The sequence below is a fragment of the Macaca thibetana genome, chromosome 14, assembly GCF_024542745.1.
Source record: "Macaca thibetana thibetana isolate TM-01 chromosome 14, ASM2454274v1, whole genome shotgun sequence".
NCBI classification, from domain to species: domain Eukaryota; kingdom Metazoa; phylum Chordata; class Mammalia; order Primates; family Cercopithecidae; genus Macaca; species Macaca thibetana.
The window spans coordinates 4,179,825-4,194,380 of NC_065591.1; the positions used below are offsets into that span (position 1 = coordinate 4,179,825).

The 14,556-nt window shown below is 57.8% G+C and overlaps 1 protein-coding gene and 1 pseudogene across 5 annotated transcripts in view; both read right to left on the reverse strand.

Moving 5' to 3' along the window:
• The window catches only part of LOC126935966 (uncharacterized), a 376,899-nt pseudogene that overhangs the window by 354,940 nt on the left and 7,403 nt on the right, over positions 1-14,556 (reverse strand).
• The window catches only part of CTTN (cortactin), a 38,697-nt gene continuing 25,531 nt past the window's right edge, over positions 1,391-14,556 (reverse strand). For 4 of the 5 annotated variants that reach the window (XM_050758186.1, XM_050758183.1, XM_050758185.1 and 1 more), the window contains 6 exons: positions 13,464-13,533; positions 10,062-10,210; positions 6,856-6,945; positions 4,718-4,895; positions 4,279-4,350; positions 1,391-2,969 (listed from right to left, as the gene is read on the reverse strand). In XM_050758186.1, coding sequence (XP_050614143.1) covers positions 2,833-2,969; positions 4,279-4,350; positions 4,718-4,895; positions 6,856-6,945; positions 10,062-10,210; positions 13,464-13,533 — 696 coding nt within the window. In that variant the 3' untranslated portion in view covers positions 1,391-2,832. The remainder of the gene's footprint in view (positions 2,970-4,278; positions 4,351-4,717; positions 4,896-6,855; positions 6,946-10,061; positions 10,211-13,463; positions 13,534-14,556) is intronic. The other variant, XR_007719351.1, reaches the window with a different exon arrangement.

Sequence of the window (14,556 nt, forward strand, 5' to 3'; positions counted from 1 at the left end):
TGAGACAGAAGGTACAGTGAGCTGACATTAAAATGACCACATCTAGGCCGGGCGCGGTGGCTCATGCCTGTAATTCCAGCATTTTCGGGGGCCGAGATGGGAGGATCACTTGAGGTCAGAAGTTCTAGACCAGCCTGGGCAACATGGTGAAACCACATCCCTACTAAAAATACAAAAAGTAGCCAGGTGTGGTGGTGCACACCTGTAGTCCCAGCTACTTGGGAGGCTGAGGTGGGAGGATCGCTTGAGCCCTGGGTGCACAGGTTGCAGGAGTGGAGATTGCGCCACTGCACTCCAGCCTGGGCAACAAAGCAAGACCCCTTCTCAAAAGACAGAAACAAAAAACCCCAACCACATCTAAAAGGAAAGTGGCTAAGATTCAGGTGGTTGGCTCCAGGTGCACAAGCTGCCAGGCAATGCTCGGCCACCAACAGAACAGAAACACAGACCCGCTCAAGATGTGTCCCGCTCCCGTTGAACTCCTGCCATGGTCATCTGCAGGCGGCACAGGTAGAGCCAGACTGGGCAGACAGTGGGCCAGCAGGGCCGCCTCCCTTCGTCGCACCGTCCTCCAGCCCCCTGACCCCGTCTGCCCACCCGTGCTGGGACTTTCCCCTGGTTCCCAAGCCTCCATGCCTCATTTCTTCAGGACCCAGCTCCCTGCAGGTGGCTGCCATCTCACCCGGCAGACAGGCCCTGTGTGGGACAGGGCTCGCCATTAGGGCTCTGACCCTGTGATGCAGAACGCACGGCAGCCTGGTAGTGGAGGAGGGCGAGGGCACTCTCACGTTTGGCTCCTGTGGGCAGAGCTGGCACAGGCGCTGTTTACTAAGCCAGAGGCAGGTGTAGGACAGTCGAAGGGAGGCAGTGCTCCGTCACCACCCAGGCTGGAAGGGGTAGCAGGTATGTTGTGCAGCCGAAAGCTCCCTGGGAGCACCTGATGGGCAGGAAGTGTGAGCGGGAACTCAGCTCCCCAGCACCCCCGGCTCCCGAGGGCACACCTGCTCCCTCAGTGCCACTGTTCCCCTTAGCCTTTAACTTCCGGTGCCCCTGAGCAAAACGAGACTGGGAGAAAAATCCCCCTCAGGATTTGAGAATTGTAATTCAGAAATGACTTTTAAGCATAGAAAGTTTGACTTTGCTTGGAACCTCTGTGCAAAAAACTGGATGATCTGCGAGAGTAAACACATTTGAGTGGGTAAGCAGCACCTCTGAAGAACACGGAAAAGGGAACGCGCGGTTCAGTCTAAGGCCAGAACAGAACACGCGAGATGCACAGGACGGCAGGGGGGCCTCCGCCAGCCCAGGTCCGGGGCGCAGGATGCCCAGAGTGTCGACGCAGCTTCCACTGCAGAACGGAGTGACCACAGACCAAAGCGAATCACACAAGTGGATCAAAAAAAGTTTATTCTGAATTCTTTAATTTAAAAAAATCATACCTATGAGGTGTGCTACAGGAATTCAGATACAATAAGTTGCATATAAAACCCGACCTCATTGCTCATTGTGGTAAAGCAAGGATGAGAAACGCACCTCAGAAGCAAAAACACGCGCTTCACGGGTGCTCCGGGACCCAAGTCCCGAGACATTTCCACGGGACCTTCTGGAACGACACACCGCCCACCTGACTGCATGACGGGACTGGTCCAGCCTCCCGGCTCCTCAGGAAGGAGGTGAGTTTCCTACAAAGTGAGTGGCCACAAATGCCAGGACAGCGGCGTCCCGGAGCTGTGCGGGGCCTTGGGGAGGAACACGCACTCATCTGCACTTCACACTTCTAGCCTTCAGCTCATCAAACTACTGTAATTGAACATGATATTTTGGCAAAAAGACTACACCCCACTGATGGGAGGAGGCTCCTGGTGGCTCACAGCAGAGCAGGCACCGACTTCCTTCCCAAGGCTGGGAGGCCGTGCTGTGACACGGCACATATACCGCCCCAGGCTGCCCGGTGGCCCACGGACCACCTGGGTGACGGTCAAGACATCAGCCTGTGTGAAAAGAAAAGCCCAATGCAGACCTCAACTGCACTGTGCCAATCCAGAGACCTGCGGGGCAGGGGAAGATTTCAAGGACTTGGTGACGCTGCCCGGCAGGGGCAGAAGAGGCTCCCAGCAGCCCTCCCAGCGACCTGGGTAAGGGATGAGTAGAGATGAGGACGAGCCGGGGTGGGCACAGGAAAAAATCCAGGGTCTCTGCTAGAAGGCACCTGATCCCGCGGGCTGTCACGGTATGACACAGGCAGATTTCCCATCTGACGTGGCAGCTCCTGTGTTCTGGGTGACTTAGCTCCGTGTTAACCTCCAGCAGGCCCGCCCCTCTTCCCCCAAACACTGAGACTCTAGAGGGAGCCCTCGTCTGGGACAGTCCTTCCTGCCTACCCGCCACAGGGCCTGGGACAGTCCTTCCTGCCTACCCGCCACAGGGCCCACCTGAGGCCTCGTGCTTGTCGTGGGAGGCCCCGACTGCACTTGATGAGCACGAGGGCAACACGCACTCAAGAGAATGCGAGCTCCCTGAAGCTGCCGCGTGTGACAGTCAATTTGGCAAAAAATAAAACAAAAAAAACCCCATCAATCCATCAATGCATAAAACCAATTACCAAAGTCCTCCTAAGGAATGTGATTACAATATATTAGCAAATTCTGTGGCATAAACATTTTCAAAAGCATCAGCAAAAGTATTAAATATAAAAGCAATGTGTATATTCTCCTCCCCACCTTCAAAAAAAACCAAAAAAACCAAAAAAACCCAAAACCCAAGAACCAAAGAAGGCCTGATCTGTAGTGTGAGGGTCCGGGGCGCAGCTCCGGGGGCTGGGGGCTGGGGGCCCTACTGCCGCAGGTCCACGTAGTTGGCTGGGAAGAGCCCGTACCGGCCCTTGCACACCCCACGCCACCAGCCATCGTCAATCATTTCGATGTTGGTGATGATGTCATCGGGGTCAAATGAGATCTCATCATCACCCGCTGGGGAAGAGAACGCAGAGAAAGGTGCTAAGTGCGAGCGTTTCCTGGTCTGCTAGAAAAGAACAGGGCAACCCAGAGCAAACTCCCAGGCAGCCAGCTCAGAGGAGATGCCCCTGCAGAGATGCACTGCGGAGGCTCCTGCTGCCTCTCTTGCCACCAAGGCCAGGATTTGTCAAGAACATGAGCCGAGTGACTACGGAGATGCCCAGAGCCCCTCACACAAAACACCCACCCCACCCGGACCCCTTCCCCAGGAGCAGGTTTCCACCACATAACTCCAGCCCTGCCCGCCCTCCCTTCCCCTCTCTCCCTGGCAGACGTGTCTGTGGAGGGGGTGGGGAGATGGGCTGCCCAAGGCCATGGGGGTGTGGAGGCCACAGTAGAGGGACGGCTGGGGGACACCCCGAGAGAAGCCCGAGGTAATGGCTTAAATGGGCCTGGAGGGCAAAAGCCACGGTGATGAGAATCCACACACCGGTGCCGAGATGCCACAGACATATCCACACGCGTGCATGTAAACGCACGTGTGCAAAAGGGACTGAACGGGGACAGCCAGCGCTCACTTATGGTAGCATGCCAACTTCCGCACTGATGGAAAATTGCAAACGGGAAGCACTCAGAGGCAGCGGCCGGGGGTTCGGAAGGGAATCCCACGCCACCCATAAGATGCTTGTCAACTGCAGAGGGGTGGCAGTGGCTTTGTGGACCAGATGGTGGCTGAGACAGAGGGACAGGTGGACGCCACGCGGCACAGCAGGGAGCCCCACCACATGGTCTCCACGACCTCACTGCCACCAGAGCACGGCTCAGCCTGGCCCTGAGGGAACACAGGGCAGGTGGCTGAGGCCAGTCCAGGAGCTCAGGCTGCTCTTAAACTGCCAAGGCCGCAAAGGGAACTCAGGGGGACACGCTGGCCACATGGGAGCTGGCGGCCAGGACAGGACAGGCAGGAATGGGGCATCTGTGTGGCCCCCTCACCTGGAGGGTGGGGCATCCCTGAGGGACAGCGTCCTTGACCTTGGGAAACACGCTGGAGTCTTTGGGGCTGGCAGCACCCTTGCAGCTCTCCAAGGGTTCAGAGAATACTAAAGATAACGGGGTGGGTGCGTGTGTGTGCGGAGATGGAATCTGGGTAGGGAACATGGGAGTTCTTGGCACCATACCTGCAACTTTTCTATACCTCTGAAATTATCTCAACATAAATTATTTCTAAAACTAACAACGCTGGAGAAGTCAATTCTCAGGAAACAAGCACAGGCGGGTGCAGCCACCCGGGTCTCCCCTCTGAACACTTTTGCAGGCCGCTCACCAGCCTGGTAGTCGTACAGGGCGACGGCTGTGATCCCCAGGTCGTTCTCGTACTCGTCGTAGGTGCTGTCCTCTAAAAGAAAGCCAGGACAGAGCTGAGCAACACAAAGTCCCACACAGGTTCCCAGCCTTCTCAAGTTTTAGACGACACTTCCTACGATTCTGTCCCAAAGACACAGGACGGCAGCTGAAGCCCTGCCTTCCTCTGCCCACCCGCCCGTCCCCAGCACCACGGGGATCTTCCCGGGATGCAGCTCCGGAGCCGCTGCCCCAAATGTGTCTAGAGCACTTCCCTCAAGGGACAGAAAGACCCTGCAGCAAGCAGGCGAAGGCGGGTCAGCGGGAAACCCACCCACGCTCCTCGCAAGGACGCCACAGGTCGAGCAGGATGTCTCGGGAGCTCCCCACCGGGAAGGGCGCTGCAGCGTGGGGCCCAGTACCTGTGGGATAGTGGCCTGGGGCCTCTGTGCTTTCGTAGACAGCCTCTGTGGCGTAGGCCAGGCCCTGCTGGCTGCCGGCCTCTCCATAGTCAGCGGCCTCCACGCTGTACAAGGGCTCCGGCTCCATCTCACTCACAGGGCCTCTGTAGCTCAGCTCTGCCTTGAAGGAAGCCGCGTCCTGGGGAAGGGTCACACGCACATGGCACGGGGCCCATGTTGGCTTCCAGAGAGCAGCAGCTGCACTGCCACAGCCAGCAGAAACCCACAGGCCACCTAATTCTCAGTCCCAGCCAGGACTGAGAAAACAGATGTGGCATAGGAAGGCCAGGCCTGCTGGCATGTTCACCATGGTGGTGAGTGCGGGGAGGCCCACATGCCATTTCCTTACCGATGACTGGGTCCTCACCCCCGGAACACCCCAGTCCTGCAGTAGCCACGCCCACACAGCAGGTTAGGAGCCACGCCCCTGCCTGCGCTGTTGCCTGGGGGTAGAGCCCATCTTTGTTGGGTTAATTTGGCTGATTTCGAGGCACAAGGCACCCTGGGGCCGAGTAGGCACAAGGCACCCTGGGGCCGAGTGGCCACCCTCCTGCCCTGTGCTGCTCGACCCTGGCCCTGCCTGACAGCAGCTTCACCACATGGCTGCAGAGCGGCTGAGCCTGCAGACCGGGCTCTGCCCTAAACAAATCCTCTCTGCAGAGGGCAGTAAGGGCATCGCCGAAGAATCACATTCAACTACAAAGGTGCCAGCGGAACACCTCTTTATTTATAACCACCGCAGCTTCGGAGCCCTAACGAAAATCCCGACCCGCTTATCACCGATGCTGGCTTTAATCAGTGTTTCTGAGCAGGGTCCGCCTGATGTCACCGGCAGTGAGAGAAAGCAACGCCAACAGCTCAGAAACGCGCAGCCAGGAGATCCGGGAAGAACTGGTGGTGGAGCGCTGCTCGCCAGGGAGAGTGAGGGGCAGGGAGAGCGACTCCACCCTCAGCGCAGGCGCCGGGAGCCGCGCAAGGGCCGAGCTGCACGGGACGGGCAGGGTCGGAGCTTCCTTGCGGCAGACGGCGCTGACTGCCAAGGGGAGGGACGAGAGGGGGAGGCTCGTTCCCGATGAGCTGCAAGCCTCACTTACCACATCCCCCCAGGGCCTGGCAGGGTAAAGGCAGCAGCACAGCCCAGGACGGACAGTCGGGTGGTGACGAGGCCATGGCCAGTGAGGCCCAGGCCCCAGACCCTGCCTGTCTCCAGGGCGCTCTGGGCTCCTGAACTACCGTGGTCTGGAGTGTGCCCCCCGTAACTACCGTGGTCCGTGGTCTGGAGTGTGCCCCCCGTAACTACCGTGGTCCGTGGTCTGGAGTGTGCCCCCCGTAACTACCGTGGTCCGTGGTCTGGAGTGTGCCCCCCGTAACTCACTGACTGGCTCCTGGGCGGGGAGAGATGAATGCATAGACCAGGATGATGGCGGTAGGATGGAGAAGGGGCAGGGCTGGGGCCAGGAGAGGTGGTTATAGGTGGAGGGTGTGGTTAGCGCAGAGATGGCAGGGAGCAGGAGACACAAAGTCAGGGATGGGCGGGCTGTCGGCAGACGGCTCGGTAACTCTGGGATGGGGACGGAACACTGGGGGACCCACGAGAGGGGGTCAGCAGCACAGGGAGGGTCTGGACAGCATGTCTGCAGCACACTCATGAGGGGCTGCAAGGCTGGAGAGCCGAACGGGGCAGCCACAGAAGGCAGATCGCGCGGGAGGTGGGGGCTCAGTGATGAGGGAGGGCGGCATTGCCAGAAGGGAGTGTGGCGGCGTCCCGCACAGCAGAGAGCAAGTGGGGGGAAGACCCCCACATCTGATTGTCTGACAGCAGGTGACCCCAGCAGGGACTGCAGTGAAAGTGGCCAGACTACAACAGGCTGGAGAGGGGTGAGAAGATGGCACGTGGGCCTGCACAGCTGTCCCCCGACAGCACCGAGGCATGTCACCCACCCCCAGGGCGCTCCTGGCCCACCCCTCTCCGGGCATGGAATGCAGCGATGCCCTCTGCACCCACACCACGCTGCCTGCCTGCAAGGGCTTCCTCCGCTCCACAGAGGACCTGGGCTCTGGCAGGAAGTCACGCTCATTCAAACACCAAAGACACCAACCTCATAGACGGGGCTCGAGGGCAGCTTCTCCTCGGTTGGCTGAGGTGCAGGCGATGCAGGGGGCGTTTGCGTTTTGGCTCTGGCTTGCTCCTGTGATTGAAAACAAACAGCAATCGGAATGCTGCCATGACACTCTGCACTGTCACGCCTGCCGTGTTTCAGAAGATTGCGCCCAAGCTCTAGGCATGCTCTGGGGGAAGGAGCGGAAAACATCCACACCCAGGTTGAGCTGGAGCACTAAGCCTCGGATCCCACCAGCACCCAGGCAGGATCAGAGGGGCAGGTGAGCTGAAGCACCAAGCTTCAGATCCCATCAGCTCCCAGGCAGGATCCGAGGGGCAGGTGAGCTCTGAGGCTGAGATCACACAGCCAGTGACGCGACAGTGCCGGGACTGGGCCACAGCTCATGTCCCGCCCACACACGATTAGACGGTTTAGCCACAGATTTGGGAGTCTGAGTTGATGCTGCAATGGGTTGAGACTTTGGGGGCCTTCATATGGGCTGAGTGCGTTTGCGCATGAGACGGACATGAAGCTTTAGGGGCCAAAGGATGAACTAGGGTAGGATAATGGCCCCTCAAAGCTGCTGACATCGCAGTCCCCAGACCCCATGCGGAGGGACTGTGTGTGTGATGAAACTAAGGGTTCTGTGACGGGAACTCTGGACTATCTGGGTGGACCCAATGTAATCACAAGGTCCTGAGAGAAGGGAGGCAGGAGGGTGAGGGACAGAGGAGGGGCGGTGACAACGAAAGCAGAGGCTGGAGACGGGAAGACGGGGCCGCAGGGCTGCCAGGAGGAACACAGCTCTGCTGACATCTTTGAGGACTTCTGACCTCCAGCGCTGTAAGACACTAGCTGTGTGCTGTGTGTGGTGGTGACTACAGCAGCAACGGGAAACTCACTGACAGCCTGCGGGCTCCAGTGCCAGACGCTGAGTCTGAGGGCAAGGCGTGCAGGCACACGGGCCAGGGAGCCACCCAGGCAGGATCTGAACCCCAGGCGTCCGCTCCAAACCCTCCCTCCTCTCCCCCTGCAGGACCTGAACCCCAGGCGTCCACTCCAAACCCCTCCCTCCTCTCCCCCTGCAGGACCTGAACCCCAGGCGTCCGCTCCAAACCCCCTCCCTCCTCTCCCCCTGCAGGACCTGAACCCCGGGCGTCCACTCCAAACCCTCCCTCCTCTCCCTCTACAGGACCTGAACCCCAGGCGTCCACTCCAAACCCCTCCCTCCTCTCCCCCTACAGGACCTGAACCCCAGGCGTCCGCTCCAAACCCCTCCCTCCTCTCCCCCTGCAGCACCTGAACCCCAGGCGTCCGCTCCAAACCCCTCCCTCCTCTCCCCCTGCAGCACCTGAACCCCAGGCGTCCGCTCCAAACCCCCTCCCTCCTCTCCCTCTGCAGGACCTGAAACCCAGGCGTCCGCTCCAAACCCCCCTCCCTCCTCTCCCCTGCAGGACCTGAAACCCAGGCGTCCGCTCCAAACCCCTCCCTCCTCTCCCCCTGCAGGACCTGAACCCCAGGCGTCCGCTCCAAACCCCTCCCTCCTCTCCCCCTGCAGGACCTGAACCCCAGGCGTCCACTCCAAACCCCTCCCTCCTCTCCCCTACAGGACCTGAACCCCAGGCGTCCGCTCCAAACCCCTCCCTCCTCTCCCCCTACAGGACCTGAACCCCAGGCGTCCGCTCCAAACCCCTCCCTCCTCTCCCCCTGCAGCACCTGAACCCCAGGCGTCCGCTCCAAACCCCCTCCCTCCTCTCCCTCTGCAGGACCTGAACCCCATGCGTCCGCTCCAAACCCCTCCCTCCTCTCCCCCTGCAGGACCTGAACCCCAGGCGTCCGCTCCAAACCCCTCCCTCCTCTCCCTCTGCAGGACCTGCACCCCGGGCGTCGCTCCAAACCCCTCCCTCCTCTCCCCCTGCAGGACCTGAACCCCGGGCGTCCGCTCCAAACCCCTCCCTCCTCTCCCCCTGCAGGACCTGCACCCCGGGCGTCCGCTCCAAACCCCTCCCTCCTCTCCCCCTGCAGGACCTGAACCCTGGGTGTCCGCTCCAAACCCCTCCCTCCTCTCCCCCTGCAGGACCTGAACCCCGGGCGTCCGCTCCAAACCCCTCCCTCCTCTCCCCCTGCAGGACCTGAACCCCATGCGTTCGCTCCAAACCCCTCCCCTCCTCTCCCTCTGCAGGACCTGAACCCCAGGCGTCCGCTCCAAACCCTCCCTCCTCTCCCCCTGCAGGCTGCCTTGCTCTATTAGGAACAATGGTAGTGCTGTCTTGTCTTGCTGAAGAGAAAACCACTCCTGGTCTTGAGACCCTAGCACGGTTCCTGGCATCTATGGTCTTGCCTGACCCCAACAGGACAGTTGTAAATTCCCACGTCACCTGGTGCCATCCACAGATTAAACACTCGAAGTACCATGTCCTGTGTGGCCCTGCAGGGGCAGGGCCTGGGGTGGGCAGGAGAAGCCCAGGCTTCCACACAGGCTGGGCCTGCCCCACATTGCAGATGCCCCAGCTGAGAGCCACACCTGGTAACTTCACACACACATTTGTAGGCTCCAGGCTCTATTCACAGCCCCCCTAATCCCGCTGAGCACAAGAAAATTCCTTGTCAGTGGGACGCCACCCAGGCTAGACCCAAAGCACCCAGATGCAGGCTCGTGCTCTGCCCCTGCCAGGGGTGCGCTCCTGGCATCTTTCTCTGGAGCGCTTCTCCACAGCCAGGGGCTTGGGTGAGCGGGGCTGGGCTGGCCAAGCAGAAGCAGGCCCCAAGAGCAGGCTGCCTCTGCACAGAGGCCCCTCCAAACCCCAAACTTTCACCCAGAAAAGGAGGGGCTTCCAGAGGGGGAGGGGTGAGAAGAGACTCAGGCTGACATTTGGACAAGAGCTCCGTGGAGGACGAAGCCGACAGGACTCTGCTGTCAGCTCAGGGACAGAGGGCAGGGCAGGTTGCTGGGTCCCGGGGCTGGACCGGCAAGACCAGGATGGCGCTAGCTAGCTGCCTGGAGCATTGTGGCCAGAGACTCCGCCTATGTGTGGCTTCAAGTGACAAGTGCCTTAAAGCACAGCCTTAAAGGAGAGTTAAACATGCCTTCCAAGGAAACCCTGGCCAGGAAAGAATAAGCCCCGCCCAGGCCCCAGAGCTGCCAATCCCCTCGCACAGGTCCAAGAGGGAGAGCGCGCTGCAGCCCACTCGTTGCCGCTCACCTCCAGCTTCCTTCTGGCTTCTTCCTGCTCCTGCCGCTCCTTCGCCATCCGCTGGGCTCTCTCTGCCTCCGCCTTCCGCCTGTCCTCCTGCTCCTTCTCCTTAGCGAGGTTTTCAAAGTTAGCTCTGATGTTACTTGTTTTGCTGGTCACTACAGAGAAAGGAGGGAGGACGTGTGGCTTGAGCACAGCAAAAACACGGCTCCTGGACAACAGCCCCACAGAGGGTGACCGCCCCAGGAACCGGCCACCCCCCACCCCCGAGGAGGGAAAGGTTCTTGCAGCTGCCAGCTCAGCCCACTGGTCCGGAGCCAGCACTGGGCGCCGGCCGCAGGGCACTGCACACCTGGTGGGACTGGCGATCCCCCTAAGCTTGGCATCAGGAAGATCTTTAAACAAGACAGAATCTTCACCACCACACTCACAATTTTAAATAAAAACAGCCAATTTCTCTTAAAGACATCTGTCCTTGATAAAGCAGTTAAGGTACTGATGTATACTGTAATCGACATATACTGAATATAGTGAATCTCAACCGCTGAGTATACATTTTTTTATATTGTGTGTGACAAAAATGGAAAAGAGGGCACTGGCTCATGCCTGTAATTCCCAGCACTTTGGGAGGTTGAAATGGGAGGACTGTCTGAGATCAGGAGTTTGAGACCAGCCTGAGAAAGATAGTGAGATCCCATGTCTATTAAGAAAAAACGATAAAAATGTAAGTCAAAAGTGGGGAACAAGGCCGGGCGTGGTGGCTCACGCCTGTAATCGCAGCACATTGGGAGGCTAAGGCGGGTGGATCACGAGGTCAAGGGATTGAGACCATCCTGGCAAACATGGTGAAACCCTGTATCTACTAAAAATGCAAGAATTAGCTGGGCGTGGTGGTGCGCGCCTGTAATCCCAGCTACTCGGAGGCTGAGGCAAGGAGAACTGCTTGAACCCAGGGGCAGGGGTTGCAGTGAGCCAAGATGGCGCCACTGCACTCCAGCCTCGCAACAGAACGAGATTCTGTCTCAAAAAAGTGGGAAGACACGTGAGCCTTCCCTGCTGTGTCCGGGACTGTGGCGGTGGCTGTCTCTGTCTCAAGGAACATGAATGGAACCATGAGAGCTGCAAGTTGATTTTTCATGGAACAACGTTCTTCCCTGAAATAACAACTGACAGACAAACTATGGTTATGCAAAGCTGGGTATCTGGCAGCAGTTTTCTCCCAAGTGAATGAACTAAGCCTATTGTGTCAAGAAAAATTACTGTAGTATTTGTCGCCAACGGGAAAATTCCAGCTTTCAAGTAAAAGACAGAATTCTGAAAAATGTGAGGCTGCCACATGAACACGACAATTTCCACTTAGCCTCTGCAGATAACATTGACGATGACAGCAAATGTGATTTTTTGGGTCCTGTATAATGAGAAGTGTCCACAAGTGGAAGACGGGCATAACTCAGAGGTCCAGCATTTTCCAAATAGCCAACACAGGGTGCCACCCGAGCATACTGGGGGGCGAGCCATTCAGGGCCAGAGGAGCCACCCCCACCTGGCACGCTTGCATGGCATCGCGGAAGGACACCCACACTGCCCTTAAGGTTACAAACACTCCTCCCTTTCCCAACCGCCTACCCAGGTGATTCCACATGTTCTTCCTAAACAACGTAACATCGACAGACTGCAGAGGCAGATAGGTGTGAGAATGCAGCCGTCTTCTATTAAAGAGATTTACAAAAAAAAACAATGCCACTCCGTGCATGGCCAGTTATATTATTATTTTTATTTTTTGCGATGGAGGTTAGCTCTTGTCGCCCAGGCTGGAGTGCAGTGGCGCAATCAAGGCTCACTGCAACCTCCGCCTCTAGATTCAAACAATTCTCCTGCCTCCGTCTCCTGAGCAGTTGGGATTACAGGCGTGGGCCACCATGCCCAGCTACTTTTTGTATCTTTAGTAGAGACAGGGTTTCACCATGTTGGCCAGGCTGGTCTCAAACTCCTGACCTCAGGTGATCCACCCGCCTCGGCCTCCCAGAGTGCTGCGGCTACAGGCGTGAGCCAGCATACCCAACGTAGTTTTGTTCTTTTTAAGTGAACCAATTTATAACTTTCCAATGGCTGTGGTGGCTCATGCCTGTAATCCCAGCACTCTGAGAGGCTGAGGCAGGTGGATCACTTGAGCTCAGGAATTCAAGACCAACTTGGGCAACACAATGAGACCTCGTCTCTACTAAAAATAAAAAAATTTAACTGGGCATGGTGGCATGCACTTATAGTTCCAGATTCTCAGAGGCTGAGGCAAGAGGACTGCTTGAGCCCCGGAGACTGAGGCTGCAGTCCTGCCTGGATGACACAGCAAGATCCGGTCTCAAAATAAATAAATAAACAAATAAAACAGTCCTCTGATTTCTTTTTCTTTTTTTTTGAGATGGAGTCTCGCTCTGTCGCCCAGGCTGGAGTGCAGTGGTGTAATCTCAGCTCACTGTAAGGTCCGCCTCCCGGATTCAGGCCATTCTCCTGCCTCAGCCTCCTGAGTAGCTGGGACTACAGGCGCCCGCCACCATGCCTGGCTAATTTATTTTTTATTTTTAGTAGAGATGGGGTTTCACTGTGTTAGCCAGGATGGTCTCGATCTCCTGACCTCGTAACCCACCGGCCTTAGCCTCCCAAAGTGCTGGGATTACAGGCGTGAGCCACCACGCCGGGCCACATTCCTCTAATTTCTAATATAGTCAATATCATCAAATACATCAACGTCTTGGGGGGTTCTCACTAGTGGTCAAAGTGTCAACGCGTCCTGGGCCCTCCAACTCTGAGAACTGTGGATCCACGGCTCCCCTAGTAAGCAGTGGTAGCTCTCCGCATCCTGTGTTAAATTTAGCACTTGCTTTCATGTACGATATTTTCCCCAAGTACCTGACTCTCCGGGGCATGGGCCACCTCTGACTCAATCGTGTGTCCAGCACAGAAAAGGGCAGGTTTCGAGCTCCCTGGTCAAGGGCCCAAGAACAAGCAGCAGAGAGAACGTCTGCCGTCGCCTGCACACACACGTCATGACGTCTTCCTCCTGCCACAGCTGCGACCCAGTGGCTCAGGGAGCCGGGCAGGCCCCAGCTGCTCCCAGGAGCTGGTCACCGGCAGTGTGGAGGGACCCTCGTGGATGTGCACGTAACCCCTTTGCTTTGGGAAGAGGCCCTCGAAACGGGCCCCAGCGAAACGGCCGCACCAGGCTGCGTGTGAAAGGTGATTCTACACCTCTGCAGGAGAAGCGGGATCTTCATCAAAAGGATCATTTTCTTTCCCCAAAATACGCAGCAACAACCACGCTTTCAACTAGTGGTGCGTCTGCTCCCGGCTGTGTTTCACCTCAGTGTTTTCCTGGGAAACCACACGGTGCTCCCGGTATCAGCCAGGACTCACCAGCTTCAACAGGTACCGTCTTCTGGTAGGCGGAGGACACCTGGGTAACATCCTCAAAGGTGGACGCGTTCTGTGGAGATAGGAATTGGGCGTCAGAAAAGCACTTTTCTCTTTTCTCCATGCCCTGTGGCAGCTCCTACCAGATGCAAATGCCTTCCTCAGATCTTCCCAAAGGCCCAGCCACACAGCCCAGAGCACTCTTCATGGCCTCTCAGTTTTGCAAACTAACTGAGGCATGAGAACGATTACCCACCACATTTGCAGGCAACCGTGAGTCAGCATGAGCATAAGAAATACATGTATCTCCATCTGCTCTATCATACACCAATTCTGGGATCCGCCTCACGCCTTCCCCACCCTCCCTCGCCACCCAGAGGTGTGAGCATTGACAGGAAGCAGAAGACGCCGGGGACACATGCAAGCCTCCGGTGGCCCGTCCTCCACACCACACCACGCAGTGGTGCAGTCACACCTTTCTGCATTGCGGGGGACTCAACTCCGGCCTGACCAATGAGCAATGACTCTCACATAGGACTCAGGTGGAGACTGGCAGGGCTCGTGGAGACTAGTGGCCGTCCCCAGTCTCACTGTGGGTTTCACTACCTCTGATGAGAACACCTGAGGCTCAGAAGCCACCAGAGCCCCCACGCCATGGCCCCTTTCTGCCCAGCACCTCCTGCTTGCCCCGTTCCTGGCCTGCCTGTCCTTCCTCGGACCCTGCTCCCTCCTCCTGTCAGTCAGCTCCAGCGTCTACTCCATGTCCCTTGAGCCGCTTGCACCTGTTCAAAGGCAAGGCCATCAGCCTTACTGGGTCCCGTCACCCACTGGGCCCTCTGCAGACATCACCTCGCCCTCAGGGGATGACCTCACCTCCCAGCCTGGGTTGTAGCCCCATCCCCACAATGTACGGGGACCCAGGCAGTTACATCACTCTCTCTAAGCCTTGGACTTCATCACACAGCAAACCAAAGGAGAGAAGCTCCACCCCGTCCTGGATGAAAGACAATGACACCAAAGGCCACACCCCTACACTGCCTCCCCACGTGCTCACAAGCTCAGCGGTCACTGCCAACACCAGCAATGCTGACCACAG